This window comes from Schistocerca gregaria, chromosome 6, assembly GCF_023897955.1.
Source record: "Schistocerca gregaria isolate iqSchGreg1 chromosome 6, iqSchGreg1.2, whole genome shotgun sequence".
NCBI lineage: Eukaryota > Metazoa > Arthropoda > Insecta > Orthoptera > Acrididae > Schistocerca > Schistocerca gregaria.
In genome coordinates, this window is record NC_064925.1 from 231,650,624 (window position 1) to 231,665,685 (window position 15,062).

At 43.6% G+C, this 15,062-nt stretch overlaps 1 protein-coding gene across 1 annotated transcript in view; it reads left to right on the forward strand.

Moving 5' to 3' along the window:
* Nucleotides 1-15,062, forward strand: part of LOC126278976 (ATP-binding cassette subfamily G member 4) — a 183,965-nt gene that overhangs the window by 79,064 nt on the left and 89,839 nt on the right. Inside the window, exon 2 of the mRNA XM_049979271.1 lies at nt 6,267-6,384. Within this exon, the coding sequence (XP_049835228.1) occupies nt 6,267-6,384 (118 nt within the window). The remainder of the gene's footprint in view (nt 1-6,266; nt 6,385-15,062) is intronic.

The following is a 15,062-nucleotide window of genomic DNA, read 5'->3' on the forward strand; positions in this document are numbered from 1 at the left end:
GAGATATTGAAACGAAGTGCTACTGACTAACGCTGAGAATTTGAGTGTTTCCGCGGCTTGACATAACCGCAAGTGTTCATACAATAATATGAGCAATTTTCATGCCATGATACGTACCCCAAAACTGAAAATGTAATTTATGAATAATGCGATTTGACTTTCGACTAGTAATAAGAAGACGGCACACTTTCGCAAAGTGAAACAGCGGGGGTAAGTCACTCGGTCGTAATACCTTTCGAATATTGAATGTGTAGTTGAGAGTGGAAGTTCCTCGTTACACGAACTCAAAGTGTGATAAGGTGCAGCATATAGGTCGAACTAGCTCCTTTACTGTACCTCATTAGCAGTTGCCTATATCCACCTAATAAGGTGAGAGCATAATTCCCAATGACGAAAGTCGTCAATTGGAAATTTTTCGTTACTACCATGGGAGTTTTGCATCAACATCGAACGAAGCTTACCACATACAAAAAATATATTCTAAAGGAACAGCAGCGTATATTCAATGCATATGTTGTCCCATGGGAGAAAGTTTCAGAATTCCACCATGAGTGCAATTACATTTATCACAGTAGATAAACCAGAAAAAGTGGTGTAAAATAATTCTTCGTAACTGACAAAGACATTATTTTTCCAATTCATCGATGGTGACTGTGAATATGCATTCGAAACAGACTCTGTTTAAATTTGATCACTGTACTACCTTAGAACCACGGCACAAAATTAACAGTCGCCAGTACACAAAACACTATTTAATGTTGAGAAAGAACTACGCCACAAAATTAACACTTCCCAGTACATAAAACATCATTTGACGTTGAAAGATCTGTTCAAAAGTGCCTTGAAGTTACAGACGCCTAACACTGAAATAGATACAGATCAACATGTGTTAGAAAGGAAATACCAGGATGAACAGAGACACATATTACCATGCAAAATTTCGATGTAAACAGCAAAGCAAAAGAGTTACCCTTGTGACAAAGTGGAAATAAGCAGTCACACTCTGCCCTGACCTACCCTAAGGCATAGATTTCACTTCCTAGTACAGGCGTGATTCAGCAGTGACTAGACGATCAAAGGGAAATAGATCTGACACGATGATAGATTAAGGTCAGAAGGGGATAGCTTAATCCTCCCGCAATTATGGTCGACTAAAGACTATTTTAAAATGGTAAAATTTGTTACCAGGGTTACATGACTAATGTAACTTATACAAAGTGTAAAGGCTACTGGAATCGGTGGCAAATGTGCCTGGATACAAGCCAGCGATCACAGGACGAGGAGACAACGCCCTGTTAGTCGGTAAAATACGCATACGTAAGTTATTATAATGTCCTTACAAAAAGAGAAATAAAACAACCGAGAACGAGCAAGAGAGATCTGGTCTAATGATGCCATACAGCAATAGAACGAGACAAGTTACTTTAGCGGCAGTATAAAGCGTCAGTAGTCCACCTGTGATTGTAATTACGAGTCGCCACCGTAATTTAAGATGCTCTGACTGTCGCACCCAGCAGGCAACAAGGCCATATATGGATTCTCCTACTAACTGGTAGTATTAGATCGACCTCCTGGTGATTGTAGCACTCCACACGCCACCTAAACAGCAGTACCAGGCAGTCTTGAGACTAACTGTACCAGCCAGTGGAAAGCGTCTAGATTGCGGAAAAAACCAATCCGAATGACCCAGAGATCTTACTGTGGGGGTTATCTAACACGTCAGGTTTCAGAGGAAACTGCTCATCGTGAAGAATGCTCTGCTTTTCATAGCCAACCTAACAGTTCTCATTGGTACAGTTTTGGAGAGGTTAAGAATATAGACTAGCTAGCATTACCTTCTCCTAAAGGTAACAGTCGCTTCTCTGGCGCCTCTCTCTTGTGTCCCTACACCAAGGACCTTTTAAATTAGGCACAAAGTGCCCTCTTACAACGGAAACGTCATCTTCCCACAAATTCTCTCCCGTTTCATCATCACTATCTCTTTAGTATCTCTCGTCTGCTCTCCTAATACACATAAAATCATAACAAAATTATACTCTGTTTTATATAAACAAAGCAGATTGTATGTGTGTATGTCCTGGATCTTCTCCAAAGCTCCTGCATCGATTTCAACCAAATTTGGCACGGAAACAGCAGTATCGCTACTCCATTAGAAGCGGAAATATGGACATAAACGTGTTCTACCCGCCTTTGGCCTATTGGCTGACTGCATGGCAGGAATGTTGTTTGGCAACTGTATCAGCCTGTCAAATCAAAACACTTTAGAGTGCAGTCTACATGTCAGGGGCAAGAAACAGTTTCCTGGGCCCCGACATGTAGCCTGCTTTGCATGGCATGCATGTTGTGAGAGTAGTAAAATGTAGGAAATTTGTGGTAAGCTCTTATAGAACGGTACTGCCTAGGTCGTCGGTCCCTAAGCCTACACACTACTTAATCTAACTTAAACTAACTTACGTTATGGACACCACACACACCCATGCCCGAGGGAGGACTCGAACCTCTGGTGCGCGGAGCCGCAAGGACCGTGACAGGCGCCTAGTCCACGTGGCTACCCCACGTGGCTGAGAGAGTAGTAACCGCCTACTTTATTGTGCTGTATTGCAGGAGCTACATGTCCAAATGAGCATAGCTAGAGATGAGACGAATAAAGGAGGTGATATCGTCAAAGAGAGTGGATGCAGGAAATGGACAAAGAGAGAGGGAGGAGGAGATAAAGAGACAGAGAGATTAGGAAGGAGGAGACAGTCAGAGGTGGGAGGATGCGGTGGACACACAAAGAGAGGAAGAGGGGCAAACAGAGAGGAAGAGTAGGAGGTGTGTTCAATATATGTGTCAGACTCAGATATGGGCGAAGCTGGGGCGAAGTTAATATTGATAACTCTGCATAGAAATAACAACCTTCATAGCCAAATGGGTCAATGCCTCTGTTGCAGAAGAACGCATCTTTAGTTCCTGATACATCTTCAGGGTTTTCTGGCATGAGGAGGTGTGATATGGTGTCCAATTTGCCCGTGTGGGGCCACATGAGGAGCTACTTAAAAAAAGAAGCAGCTGCATCATCAGGATTCGTCTGCTGACAATAATGGCTGGAGGGATTGGCGACACGATGATCGCATGTCTTACAATGACAGGTCGCTCCTCATGCTGCCTTGTAGGCGACAGGTGGCTGAACGAAACAGGCCTAATCCATGTGTGGTGTTTACTTTACTTTAGAAATAACTTTGATAGCTTCGAAGATTTGTTAGGTTGTAACCATCGTAATCCACAGGTGACGATAATACATTTTAAAATTTCACTCCATCTGGAACCTGGAAGAACTCAGAGACTGTACTCATTTCAGTTGGTGAAAGGAGATACAGTAATCAGTCGAAACTAGGGGTTTATTGTACCACATCTAGATATCGATTACTGAGTGACCATCTTCAATGAAGTAGATAATGTCAACACATTGCAGCCTTTACTTGGCGTAGTCGCTCTTACTTTGCATTGCAATTTGAGCTCTTGACTTATACAGTCCAAGAGGGGCTATGCCAAATAACGGCTGAAATGTATCAACTTTATCTGCTGCGCTAAAGATGATCACCCAGTGACCGAAGTCTGGATCTGCTACAGTAAACACAAGTTCTGACTGATTGCTAAAGCTCCATTCACCAACTGTAGCGGTAGTAGTTTGCTACCCTCCTGCGGAGTGTGGCATTACATCCGTATTCCAGCGAAGGATACCGAAAGGTTTCCCTTGGTTGTATCGCAGCTAATGGAACTGTGAGTCCCTCCCAAATACTCCAAATTGGGGCCCTCTCCACCCCACTCTCAGCTCGCCTACTACAATGAGACACTTTACTAGTATTTGGATGGTGGGTGGTTCAAGTACTAGCGTGGCAATCTTGGTCTAAATCCTAGTTTAAATCGCTGAAATCAAATTCCTGCACAATCCCTTCAATGGGCACGATCTAGATATCTTTATTCGCAAAAGTAAGTGTAAAAGGTTTGTCTGTTTTTTCTCCTATGGCCAAAGTAAATGAATGTCAACAATCTGCTATCATTGGCAGTCTGTGAGAACGATATGTAAGTACAGTCATTAGACACTGGCGACGCTAAATACTTCCAGAGGTGTTGTACGTTATAGACATATCGAAGCCGAAATACTACCTCAGCAGACTGTATATGAATCATAAAATAATTTCCGGTTTAAGGCCTGAATGTTCACCTGTTTCTGCCATGTACAAACCTGCATTTTTTTCACCAGAAACGTGTCGTATTGGGGAATCAATGAAAATAAAACCAAAATAAATTTCAAGTGGTTTAAAGAGCTTTGCAGAGCTGAACTCGATAACCTGGAACAACTTCTACCTCATTCTAATGTAGATCAATCCATTAATCAATATTTTGTTTGTGTACGATCACTGAGGGTACATCATATCACAAAAGTTTGAGCTGCTTCAGTCCACCTCGAATCTAAGTGGTCTATTTCCAATACATCCTAGCTGCAGAGCATCTGTCATACTGCGTCGCATCGCATATGTGTCTCGTCTGATTGCTGTTGCTTCACTCTGTGTTTTGTGTTGTACGTTTTGACGATTGCATATTACATTTTCTTTCACTGATGTGAAGATATTTTCCCAGAAACAAAGGTAATAGTGTAGACAAAACTAATTAACCACAACTGCTTTGTTAGCCAAAGACGACCTACCGAAAAACAGGGGTGTCTGAAAGCAAAATACACAAAAAAATGCTTCTAGACACTTATCGATTTCTTTCTCATAGAGTTAGGGTATTTTTTAGGTTAAAAGTAATGTAGTGTATAAAATCATGTGTGTTTAATTTCTTGACTTTGTCTACGAGATGTCAAGAAAAATCTTTGAAATTCGACAACTTTGAACAATAGCCCGAGTTGTTCCCTGTTCTGAGAACTATTTATTTTATTTATTTATTTATTTAACCGGATCCGATTAGGGCAATGAAGCGCTTTCTTACACCAGATCGGGGATTCAAACATGTAGTACCTTCCTTACATAATAGTTACTTAAGAAAAAACAATTTTGATGTGATAAATATTATTAAAATGATTTGAGAGTCTACAGAGACAGTGAGAGGAAATAATATTAACTGTGAAATAATAAAGTTAAAACTGGCACTAATTCTACTACTGCTGCTGCTGCCGCTAACAATAATAACTATGACAACAATAACAATACTAGTGGAAGAAATAAAAAGAATTTATAGGTTTACAAAATAGATGTTTTCTGATATAGCGAGTTCTGGGAAAAGAAATTTAAGGAGACTGCACCAGCTAAGAATACTGGGAAAAGAGGAAGATGGAAAGAAGGATGTCCAGGAGTAATGAATGCGTACAGGGACAATGGTAGTTATTTTTGTTGTAGTAGTAAATAATTTATTCAGTTGTCTAATATAATGTGGGAGATTATTCCAGATTCGAGTTTCTGCTTCTGGGAAGGACTTCTTGAACGTGGCTGAACTATGGGGTGCAACAGAAAGATTTTTGCACTGATGGGGTGTTTCTGGCATGTTGTTCGGATAAGAGTGTTAAGATGGAGGAGAAATGTGAGGGACAGTATTCATTGATAAAACAGTAGAGAAGACAGAGAGTATGGAAATCTCTGCGTTTGTGTATACATAGACAGGATAGCTATATGTATGATGGTAGAATATGATCATAGAGTCGAGAATCACAGATATAACGAACAAACGCGTTCATAACAATTTCCAGGCGCCGTGAGCCTTACATAGAAAGACCTTGCAGGGTAACATCGTTGTAATCAGTTATTGAAAGTATAAGTGTTTCTAAAAGTTTCTTTTTTCAGGTTAACAGGATCGAGCTTTTTATATTTTTGTAGGCCATAGAGAGATACTGATGCCCTCTTGCATAATGTAGTTACGTGCTCAGTCGAATTTAGATTTTCATCTATTATTACTCCTAGACTCTTGCTGAGGGAGTGAAGCTGATACTTGCTTCTTTTACGATTGAAGTGGTAGGGATTCCCGAAATTTCGAGCTAACGAGCCTAGAATAACCAATCAGTAACGCTTGGGTTTTTGGACTGGCTGAGCTTTTTACCGATATCTTGTGCCCATTTTAATGGTGTATACATGTCAGTATCGAGTTTCTCGATAGCTGTACCCAGGTTTATTTGTTTTCGACTTAGATACAACTGGAGCTCATCAGGCTGTATGTGAAATTTGCCGTAGGAATGTGGTTTCTTTTGCACTTTGACACAGTTCTATCTGACCTTCTTTTTTCTATTTCAGGCAAGAAAAAGATCCTACACGAAGTATGTGGCCGCTTCGTTCCAAAGCAGCTGATTGCCATCATGGGGCCATCCGGTGCTGGCAAATCCACGCTCCTCGACATCCTCTCTGGCTACAGGTGAGATCTGACGATGCATAACGGGAAGTGTGCTAAACGACACAGTTATATAATCGCTAATAATTACTACTTTAGTCGGCATGGCGGCGAAGACGATTACAATCAAAATGAAAACAAAGTTTTAAATCCCGTAATGTTGCAACGCAAGCAAGTTTGTAATAGCTGTATGTGAACTCAAATGGCTCTGAGCACTATGGGACTCAATTTCTCAGGTCATTAGTCCCCTAGAGCTTAGAACTAGTTAAACCTAATTAACCTAAGGACATCACACACATCCATGGCCGAGGCAGGATTCGAACCTGCGACCGTAGCGGTCTCGCGGTTCCAGACTGCAGCGCCTAGAACCGGACGGCCCCTCCGGCCGGCTGTACGTGAACTCGTTTAGTAAATATGTCGTACACTCACGCGCGAACCCACCCTCCCCCTCTCCATCCGCCGCCACACACACTCACACACACACACACACACACACACAGACACCACACACACACACACACAGACAGACACACACAAAGGGGTTACAAATTTTCAACGGCGCTGTGACATACCTGTAGATTGAGACTATGAAAACTATATCAAAGCAGCAAGCTGACGTCTTCTTACCAAAATTATCATTTTATTCAACACATCAGGGTACACTTCAATAAAGTTCCTGACAAATGAAACTGTACGCTACAAGGGTTAGATTCCTGACCTCCATTTTTCTTAGGCATTGCTTTTACGAATGCAATGAGTATATCCTTTATCCAGGGAAGCTATGCAGGACAATGTCGTGTGGCAGTACACTTAGATCTAACGCCTATACTGCAACACAGGCATTTCCCCTCCCCCTTTTTTTAATTTAACCAAATTAACGCTATGTACTGGGTAAATTTTATTATTAAATTATGTGTTCATGTAAGAGAGATATATTCCTGAATATTGGTCTGTCTGTCAACTTATTTACAATTTTGATATTATTCTCCGTATAATAGATTAATGGCAATTTTTTGTGTCGTCTCCCATTGTTCTAGTTACATTTTAGCTACTTTTAGAGAGGGACAATACAAGGTACATGAAGCACGACAGTGTGTCGCCAAATAGAAGTCATACTACGATGTGGTTCCTTTTTCTTACTGGCTATTCAAACTACAGAATCTGACGATCATTGCACTGTTTTTCTGGTTTCGTTGTACAGCTTGACGTCATTCAACTCGACAGCGCAAAATTTGTCGACATCCATACCGGAAGAGCATGTTACACTCCTGGAAATTGAAATAAGAACACCGTGAATTCATTGTCCCAGGAAGGGGAAACTTTATTGACACATTCCTGGGGTCAGATACATCACATGATCACACTGACAGAACCACAGGCACATAGGCACAGGCAACAGAGCATGCACAATGTCGGCACTAGTACAGTGTATATCCACCTTTCGGAGCAATGCAGGCTGCTATTCTCCCATGGAGACGATCGTAGAGATGCTGGATGTAGTCCTGTGGAACGGCTTGCCATGCCATTTCCACCTGGCGCCTCAGTTGGACCAGCGTTCGTGCTGGACGTGCAGACCGCGTGAGACGACGCTTCATCCAGTCCCAAACATGCTCAATGGGGGACAGATCCGGAGATCTTGCTGGCCAGGGTAGTTGACTTACACCTTCTAGAGCACGTTGGGTGGCACGGGATACATGCGGACGTGCATTGTCCTGTTGGAACAGCAAGTTCCCTTGCCGGTCTAGGAATGGTAGAACGATGGGTTCGATGACGGTTTGGATGTACCGCGCACTATTCAGTGTCCCCTCGACGATCACCAGAGGTGTACGGCCAGTGTAGGAGATCGCTCCCCACACCATGATGCCGGGTGTTGGCTCTGTGTGCCTCGGTCGTGTGCAGTCCTGATTGTGGCGCTCACCTGCACGGCGTCAAACACGCATACGACCATCATTGGCACCAAGGCAGAAGCGACTCTCATCGCTGAAGACGACACGTCTCCATTCATCCCTCCATTCACGCCTGTCGCGACACCACTGGAGGCGGGCTGCACGATGTTGGGGCGTGAGCGGAAGACGGCCTAACGGTGTGCGGGACCGTCGCCCAGCTTGATGGAGACGGTTGCGAATGGTCCTCGCCGATACCCCAGGAGCAACGGTGTCCCTAATTTGCTGGGAAGTGGCGGTGCGGTCCCCTACGGCACTGCGTAGGATCCTACGGTCTTGGCATGCATCCGTGCGTCGCTGCGGTCCGGTCCCAGGTCGACGGGCACGTGCACCTTCCGCCGACCACTGGCGACAACATCGATGTACTGTGGAGACCTCACGCCCCACGTGTTAAGCAATTCGGCGGTACGTCCACCCGGCCTCCCGCATGCCCATTATACGCCCTCGCTCAAAGTCCGTCAACTGCACATACGGTTCACGTCCACGCTGTCGCGGCATGCTACCAGTGTTAAAGACTGCGGTGGAGCTCCGTATGCCACTGACACTGACGGCGGCGGTGCACAAATGTTGCGCAGCTAGCGCCATTCGACGGCCAACACTGCGGTTCCTGGTGTGTCCGCTGTGCCGTGCGTGTGATCATTGCTTGTACAGCCCTCTCGCAGTGTCCGGAGCAAGTATGGTGGGTCTGACACACCGGTGTCAATGTGTTCTTTTTTCCATTTCCAGGAGTGTATTTTACGGTGTGGACATCCACACCTTAGCTGATACTGGTTGAACGAAATTCTTTAGAATTTTTACCAAAATATTCTCAAAAACTTCTGGATAATGCATTATCTGTTGATAATCCTTTATCCCAAATTTCTACCGACCGGTTTCGTAATACTGATTGGAGAAATCTACAAAACTATACAGTGTGGATTGGGACCAAATTAATAATACCAAAAGTATTGAGTAACTTAACCAGAAAAAAGTTTTACTATTTGGGGAGCAAAATAACTGATGATGGTCGAAGTAGAGAGGATATAAAATGTACATCGACTATAGATTTAAATGTCAGAAAGTCGTTTCTGAAAGTATTTGTATGGAGTGTAGCCATGTATGGAAGTGAAACGTAGACGATAAATAGTTTAGACAACAAGAGAATAGAAGCTTTCGAAATGTGGTGCTACAGAAGAATGCTGAAGATTACATGGGTACACCACATAACTAATGAGGAGGTCTTGAATAGAATTGGGGAGAAGAGAAGTTTATGGCACAACTTGACTAGAAGAAGAGATCGGTTGGTAGGACATGTTCTGAGGCATCGAGGGATCATCAATTTAGTATTGGAGGGCACTGTGGAGGGTAAAAATCGTAGAGGGAGATCAAGAGAATGATGTAGGCTGCAGTAGGTACTGTGAGATGAAGAAGCTTGCACAGGATAGAGTAGCATGGAGAGCTGCATCAAACCAGTCTCAGGACTGAAGACCACAACAACAACAACAACCAGAAAAAGAGGGAGTGAAGTACTCACACAGCTAATTTGATATTAGGCCTGGTCTTCTAAAGTTTTAACGCAGAAAAACTGAACCAAGACTTAGTGGTTGTAGGCCATGTAACTGAATACTGCAAGTCGCGCTTATAGACCTAGACAAGGAACACAGCGTTAGAAACCTACTACTTCTCACTTGCTCTTTCGCGGTGCACTGCCCAACGTCAATTTTCTCCAACACTTGGTCGTGTGTACACCTTCATGCAACGGTGCTATCTTTCTGCTGTAGACATAACCACGATCACTACAAGTGGCTTTTTGCTGTTTTCACTGACTTTGCAGCACTGGGAGCCATCATTCCTTTAGTCTTTAATGTCACTTAATTTCCCCATACCTTTTCAGGTTTCTTACGCTGGAACTTTTTTGGATCTATAAACGCGACTTACACGCGTTCAGTTACACGGCCTACAACCGCTAAGTCTTGGTTCTATTTTTCCGGGCTATTCAACTTTCATTTCAACTGGCAATGCTGAAGACAAATTCCATCCGAACGTTGGCAGACAGTAGTAATTCAATGGCATGATGTTAAGTTAGCTATGTGAGCATTTCACTTCCTGACGAATACGGTCGTGTACAGCCTTGGTTAATAACCATGCTTTAGAAACATCTGCTAAAGATGGGGATCATTCGCTAATGAACGTTGGCCTCTTAACCGGTCGACCAAGGAAACGTTTTACGACCACTGCGCTTACTTCAGCACCTTAAAAGACAGGCTAACAAAGATAAAAGCTATAATTTGACGTCTATTTCACTGCGGGAAAAAGAACAAAAAGTTATTCTCCGAATACCATCTCCTCGTGACCGGCGCAAGGACACACACAAACCCCTATACGAATTTGTCTCAAGGATACGTCAAGAACCTGCTTTAATAAGGCAAATTATGGAGTAGCCTTTCTGCTTTTACAGTTCTCTCTTCATAATTTATACAAAGCAAAATTTATCGACTGGCTAGACCTCAAATTCGGACACTGAAGTAACAAGCCAGTCCAACGTAACTTCGCATTTAGTAGGTTGCTGTTGTGTCTGTGTATTTGCAGGTGGCTTATGAAAACATATACGATACGACAGTAACGAACCACCGCAAAGCAGAGGTATAACCTACGATACTACCGAAGGAGATGGCGCCATAGAAATTGTGCTGCAAAAATAAAATGGCGTGAGATGGATATTATTGGAGTGAAGGAAAATCATATGCACTTCTGTGCAAAACTTAAGGACTAAAATAACTTTGATATGATGTGCCATTGCCAGGTAACAAAGGATGACGAAACTGGGATCGTACATAGAAAAAACTGCAATAGTATAATGCAGGAGGTAACTGAAAGAAACACGCAATGAGACGAACAGAAACGACACTTTTACTTAGAGACAATAATTACTCTGAAGTTACCGCGATTCGTGATGTTCCCCTGGACCTTCCAAGGGAAGATATCAACTTTAATCGAAAATATGCTAAGTAACAACTAATTCAAGTTTACTCAGAAAACAGCAGAAGCCGATTCCGCAAATTGAGTAATGGTGTACCTCAAGGTTCCGTCCTCTCTCCAGCACTTTTCAACTTATAGACTCATGATCTTCCTAACACACTCTCCCGCAAATTCATATATGCGGATGATATCTACGTTACTTTTAACGCACTAATTTTGCAGAAGCAGAGAATGTCCTCAACCAAGACCTTGCACTGCTGGATGAATACTTTAAGAAATGGCGTTTGAAACCGAACCCTCACAAAAGTGAGGTATCTACTTTTCACCTAGACAATAGGCTCTCAAATTACCAACGAAGAGTCAATTTTAGAGGGGAAGCATTACGATTCAATGGCACGCCTACATATCTGGTTATGACTCTGGAAAGGACCCTAACATATAAATCCCAATTACGTAAATCTGCTGTAGAACTGAAGAGCCGTAATAACCTTCTTCAGCGCCTTGCTGGTACATCACGGGGAGCTGACGCCAACACATTGAGAACTACTGACTAGCACTCGTCCATACCTCAGCAGAATACTGCTCCGCAGTATGGCTTAATAGCTGCCATACACACCTTGTGGACATTCAACTTCGTCACACTATGCGTATCATATCTGGAACATCACTAGCTACTCCAGTCCAATGGCTGCCGGTGTTGTGTAACATACCACCTCCTCGCACCGGAAGAGAAAAACATCTTGGGCGTCTGTAACCAAGAATACTGAATAACTCGTCACTCCCGATTTACGAAGAAGTGAGACAGCTATCTGCTATGTCCGCGGACCTAACCGAATCACGCGCGCCCTGCCGTCGTTTAGCCCGGCCGCACATGCGCGGTGGTCGGCCTTAGCTTCACGTCGCGGCCGCCGGAGGTTCATGGCGTTATCTCCGGCTGAAGACGTCGCGCCATTCAATAGTTCTTGCCTGCAGCTCCCTCTACGGCTATAAGATATAACGGGAGCACAGACCTGACGCCACGGCCACTCGCTGTGGCTCGCTAGCTGTGTTAATATCGAAGTGATATTGTATAGATCTTATATGACAACGTTGGGCTTAGAACTTAGTTACAATTTTGATTGCTCTGCGGATTTGTGAATTGTATTGTGAACTTAATTACGTAGCTACTTGCTATGAGAGCAATAGACGGTGCCTGCTTCAGTGTGGAGACTAAAGATAAGTAATCTTCCTGATCGTTGGTGCCTTACTTTGAGACTAATCTTTTCTCGGCCATCAGACCTTGCATGACACCAATTCCAACTTGTGTTTGTCACTCCAGGTAGACATAAAATATAGAATCATCCCCGTTGAAGTCCCGTAAACCGGCATGTAAAACGGTCATGGAATTGTTAAGCAACCATTTCGACCCCAAAGACACCTGGTGGAAATAATGGACATCTTCTACTCCACAGGGCATCTTGAAACTTGAAGAGACAACAGTAAGGCTCAATGGTTTCAGCTTGCCAAGATACACTTGAAGCAGGCTTAACCGTTTCTGATGTCGTGTAGGAAGAAGTGCTTCGAGCCTTCATAAGTGGGGTTGGGTGGACACCCCATACTGTGACTGTGCTGACATTCCACAAACAATGAAGCATATAGCAGCGGACTGCCCCCTCCATGCCGTCCGCAACTCGTGGTTATGCGGTAGCGTCCTCGCTTCCAGCGCCCGGGTTCCCGGGTTCGATTCCCGGCGGGGTCAGGGATTTTCTCTGCCTCGTGATGACTGGGTGTCGTGTGATGTACTTAGGTCAGTTGAGTTTAAGTAGTTCTAAGTTCTAGGGCACTGACGACCATAGATGTTAAGTCCCATAGTGCTCACAGCCATTTGAACCGTTTTTTTTGAACCTCCGTGCCTTCGCTGGAAATCTAGTGGATTCGAACCTGGTTGCTTTCGATGTGATCGATTGGCTCAATGGCTTAGATATAAAGATCTAAACTGTATTTTAATGCGTCTATGGTAGCGTATCTTATGTGTTATTCTGATTGTTATGTATCATACGTTAAATAATAAAAATACGTATATGATCACCACGAACGTCAGTGTATGCTCTGCAACGACCTCCCACGCTGGCTACAAGACTGGCGAGGAGTTCTTGCGGTAAGGCATTCCATTTCTACATCAACGCGGTTGACCACTGCTGGTTTTTGCTTGTGGATGTGCTGCAAGACTTTTCCGTAACACGTCCCACACGTGGTCCAAGAGATTTAAGTCGTGAGAATATGCAGACCAGTCCTTTCGCCAAACATCGTCTCGTTCCAAGAGTTCCTCCACTTGTGCAGTTTGAAGCGGTTGCGCATTGTCATCCATAAAAACGGAGTCTGTCAGGAATACAAGCCTAAAAACACGAACATGAGGAGGGAATACAATGTCACAATAATGTTAACTGTTGGAGGTCAGTACGACCGTGCAATATTATGCCGCTCCCACCATAACACCTAAACCACCAAACTATCATGTTCGACACTCTTCCTGGATGTATTACGTATTCCCATCTACCAAAATGTAAAGGAAAAACCAGCATCGTCGAACAGGACCGTTTGCTAGTCTAGGTGTTATAAAGTGGGAAGGCATAATGTTGCATGCGCGTACTGACCTCCAAATCTTTGAACGCGATACATTCACCAGTCTGTCATTGGTGCCCCTGTACTCCTTCTCCATGTAGGTCTTTCCAGGAATGCATTTACACCCATGCCTCAATGTGATGGATTTCAATCCACAACTTCATCGAAAACAGCAGGTAGAGTTGCTCTTGGAACGAGAGGTATTCGGTGAATGGAATGGCCTGCTCGTTCTCCTCACTTAAATCCCATCGACCACGCTTACGATGCGTTGGGGAGAAGTCATGCAGAAAGTCCACCTGCAGGAACGACCATCCAGCATTTGTCAACTGGCCTGATGAAGGAATGGAACGCCCTGCCGCAAGAATTCCTTGCCAATCTTGTAACGAGCATGCGAGCACGTTGTAGAGCATGCAGTACCGTCCCTGCTTATTACATACGGTATCAAGAACCATGTCACGCCCTTTGTAACATCCATTGGATCATTATGAATCGCGATGACTTCACCGTAATTATTATCTTCAAACGAATGGGTCGTATCTCATCGTCTCTCTTCGTATTTCTTTCAGCTCCCTTCTGTACTACACTGTGACAGTTCTTCGTGCGTATGGTCTAAGTTACATCGGTGTATGTTACATGGCAGTGACTCATCATACGAAAGTTAATTCGGTTGTTAAGTTTTGTAGTCGTATATAATTTTCTGTCAGCCTATCTATAAATTGAAAGAAAAAGCTGCACAATTGATTAGTGACCATGAAAATTTTGTCTAGACCGGGACTGGAAACTGGATTTCCAGCGTTCGGCTTAAGCGCTTCGGCTATCCGACCACACTTCACTGACAGACGCAAACTCCTATATGTCATTGCGTGTCTGCGTCCTGCATCTTCTAGTTGCTGTGATTCTCGCTGAGACTTTCATTGCGTTTATCGCGGTCTTGTCTAGGCATGTTATGCTATTTGCAGTGTCTTTGTTGTACAGTGTACTATGCAATGTCCTTCAGACAGGGGGGCACTTCTGAAGGATATCACACAGTACACTGAACAACAAAGACACTCCAAAAGTATATATTCTTGATTGGTATTCTACACCGCTGGCCGCTACAACTGCCACTGTAGGAACTATAGCTCATCACTAAACACCGTTACAGGAAAAATAGATTATTAAATTTGTTAGTGATTTGGTAGTATACAGGATGGAAAATTC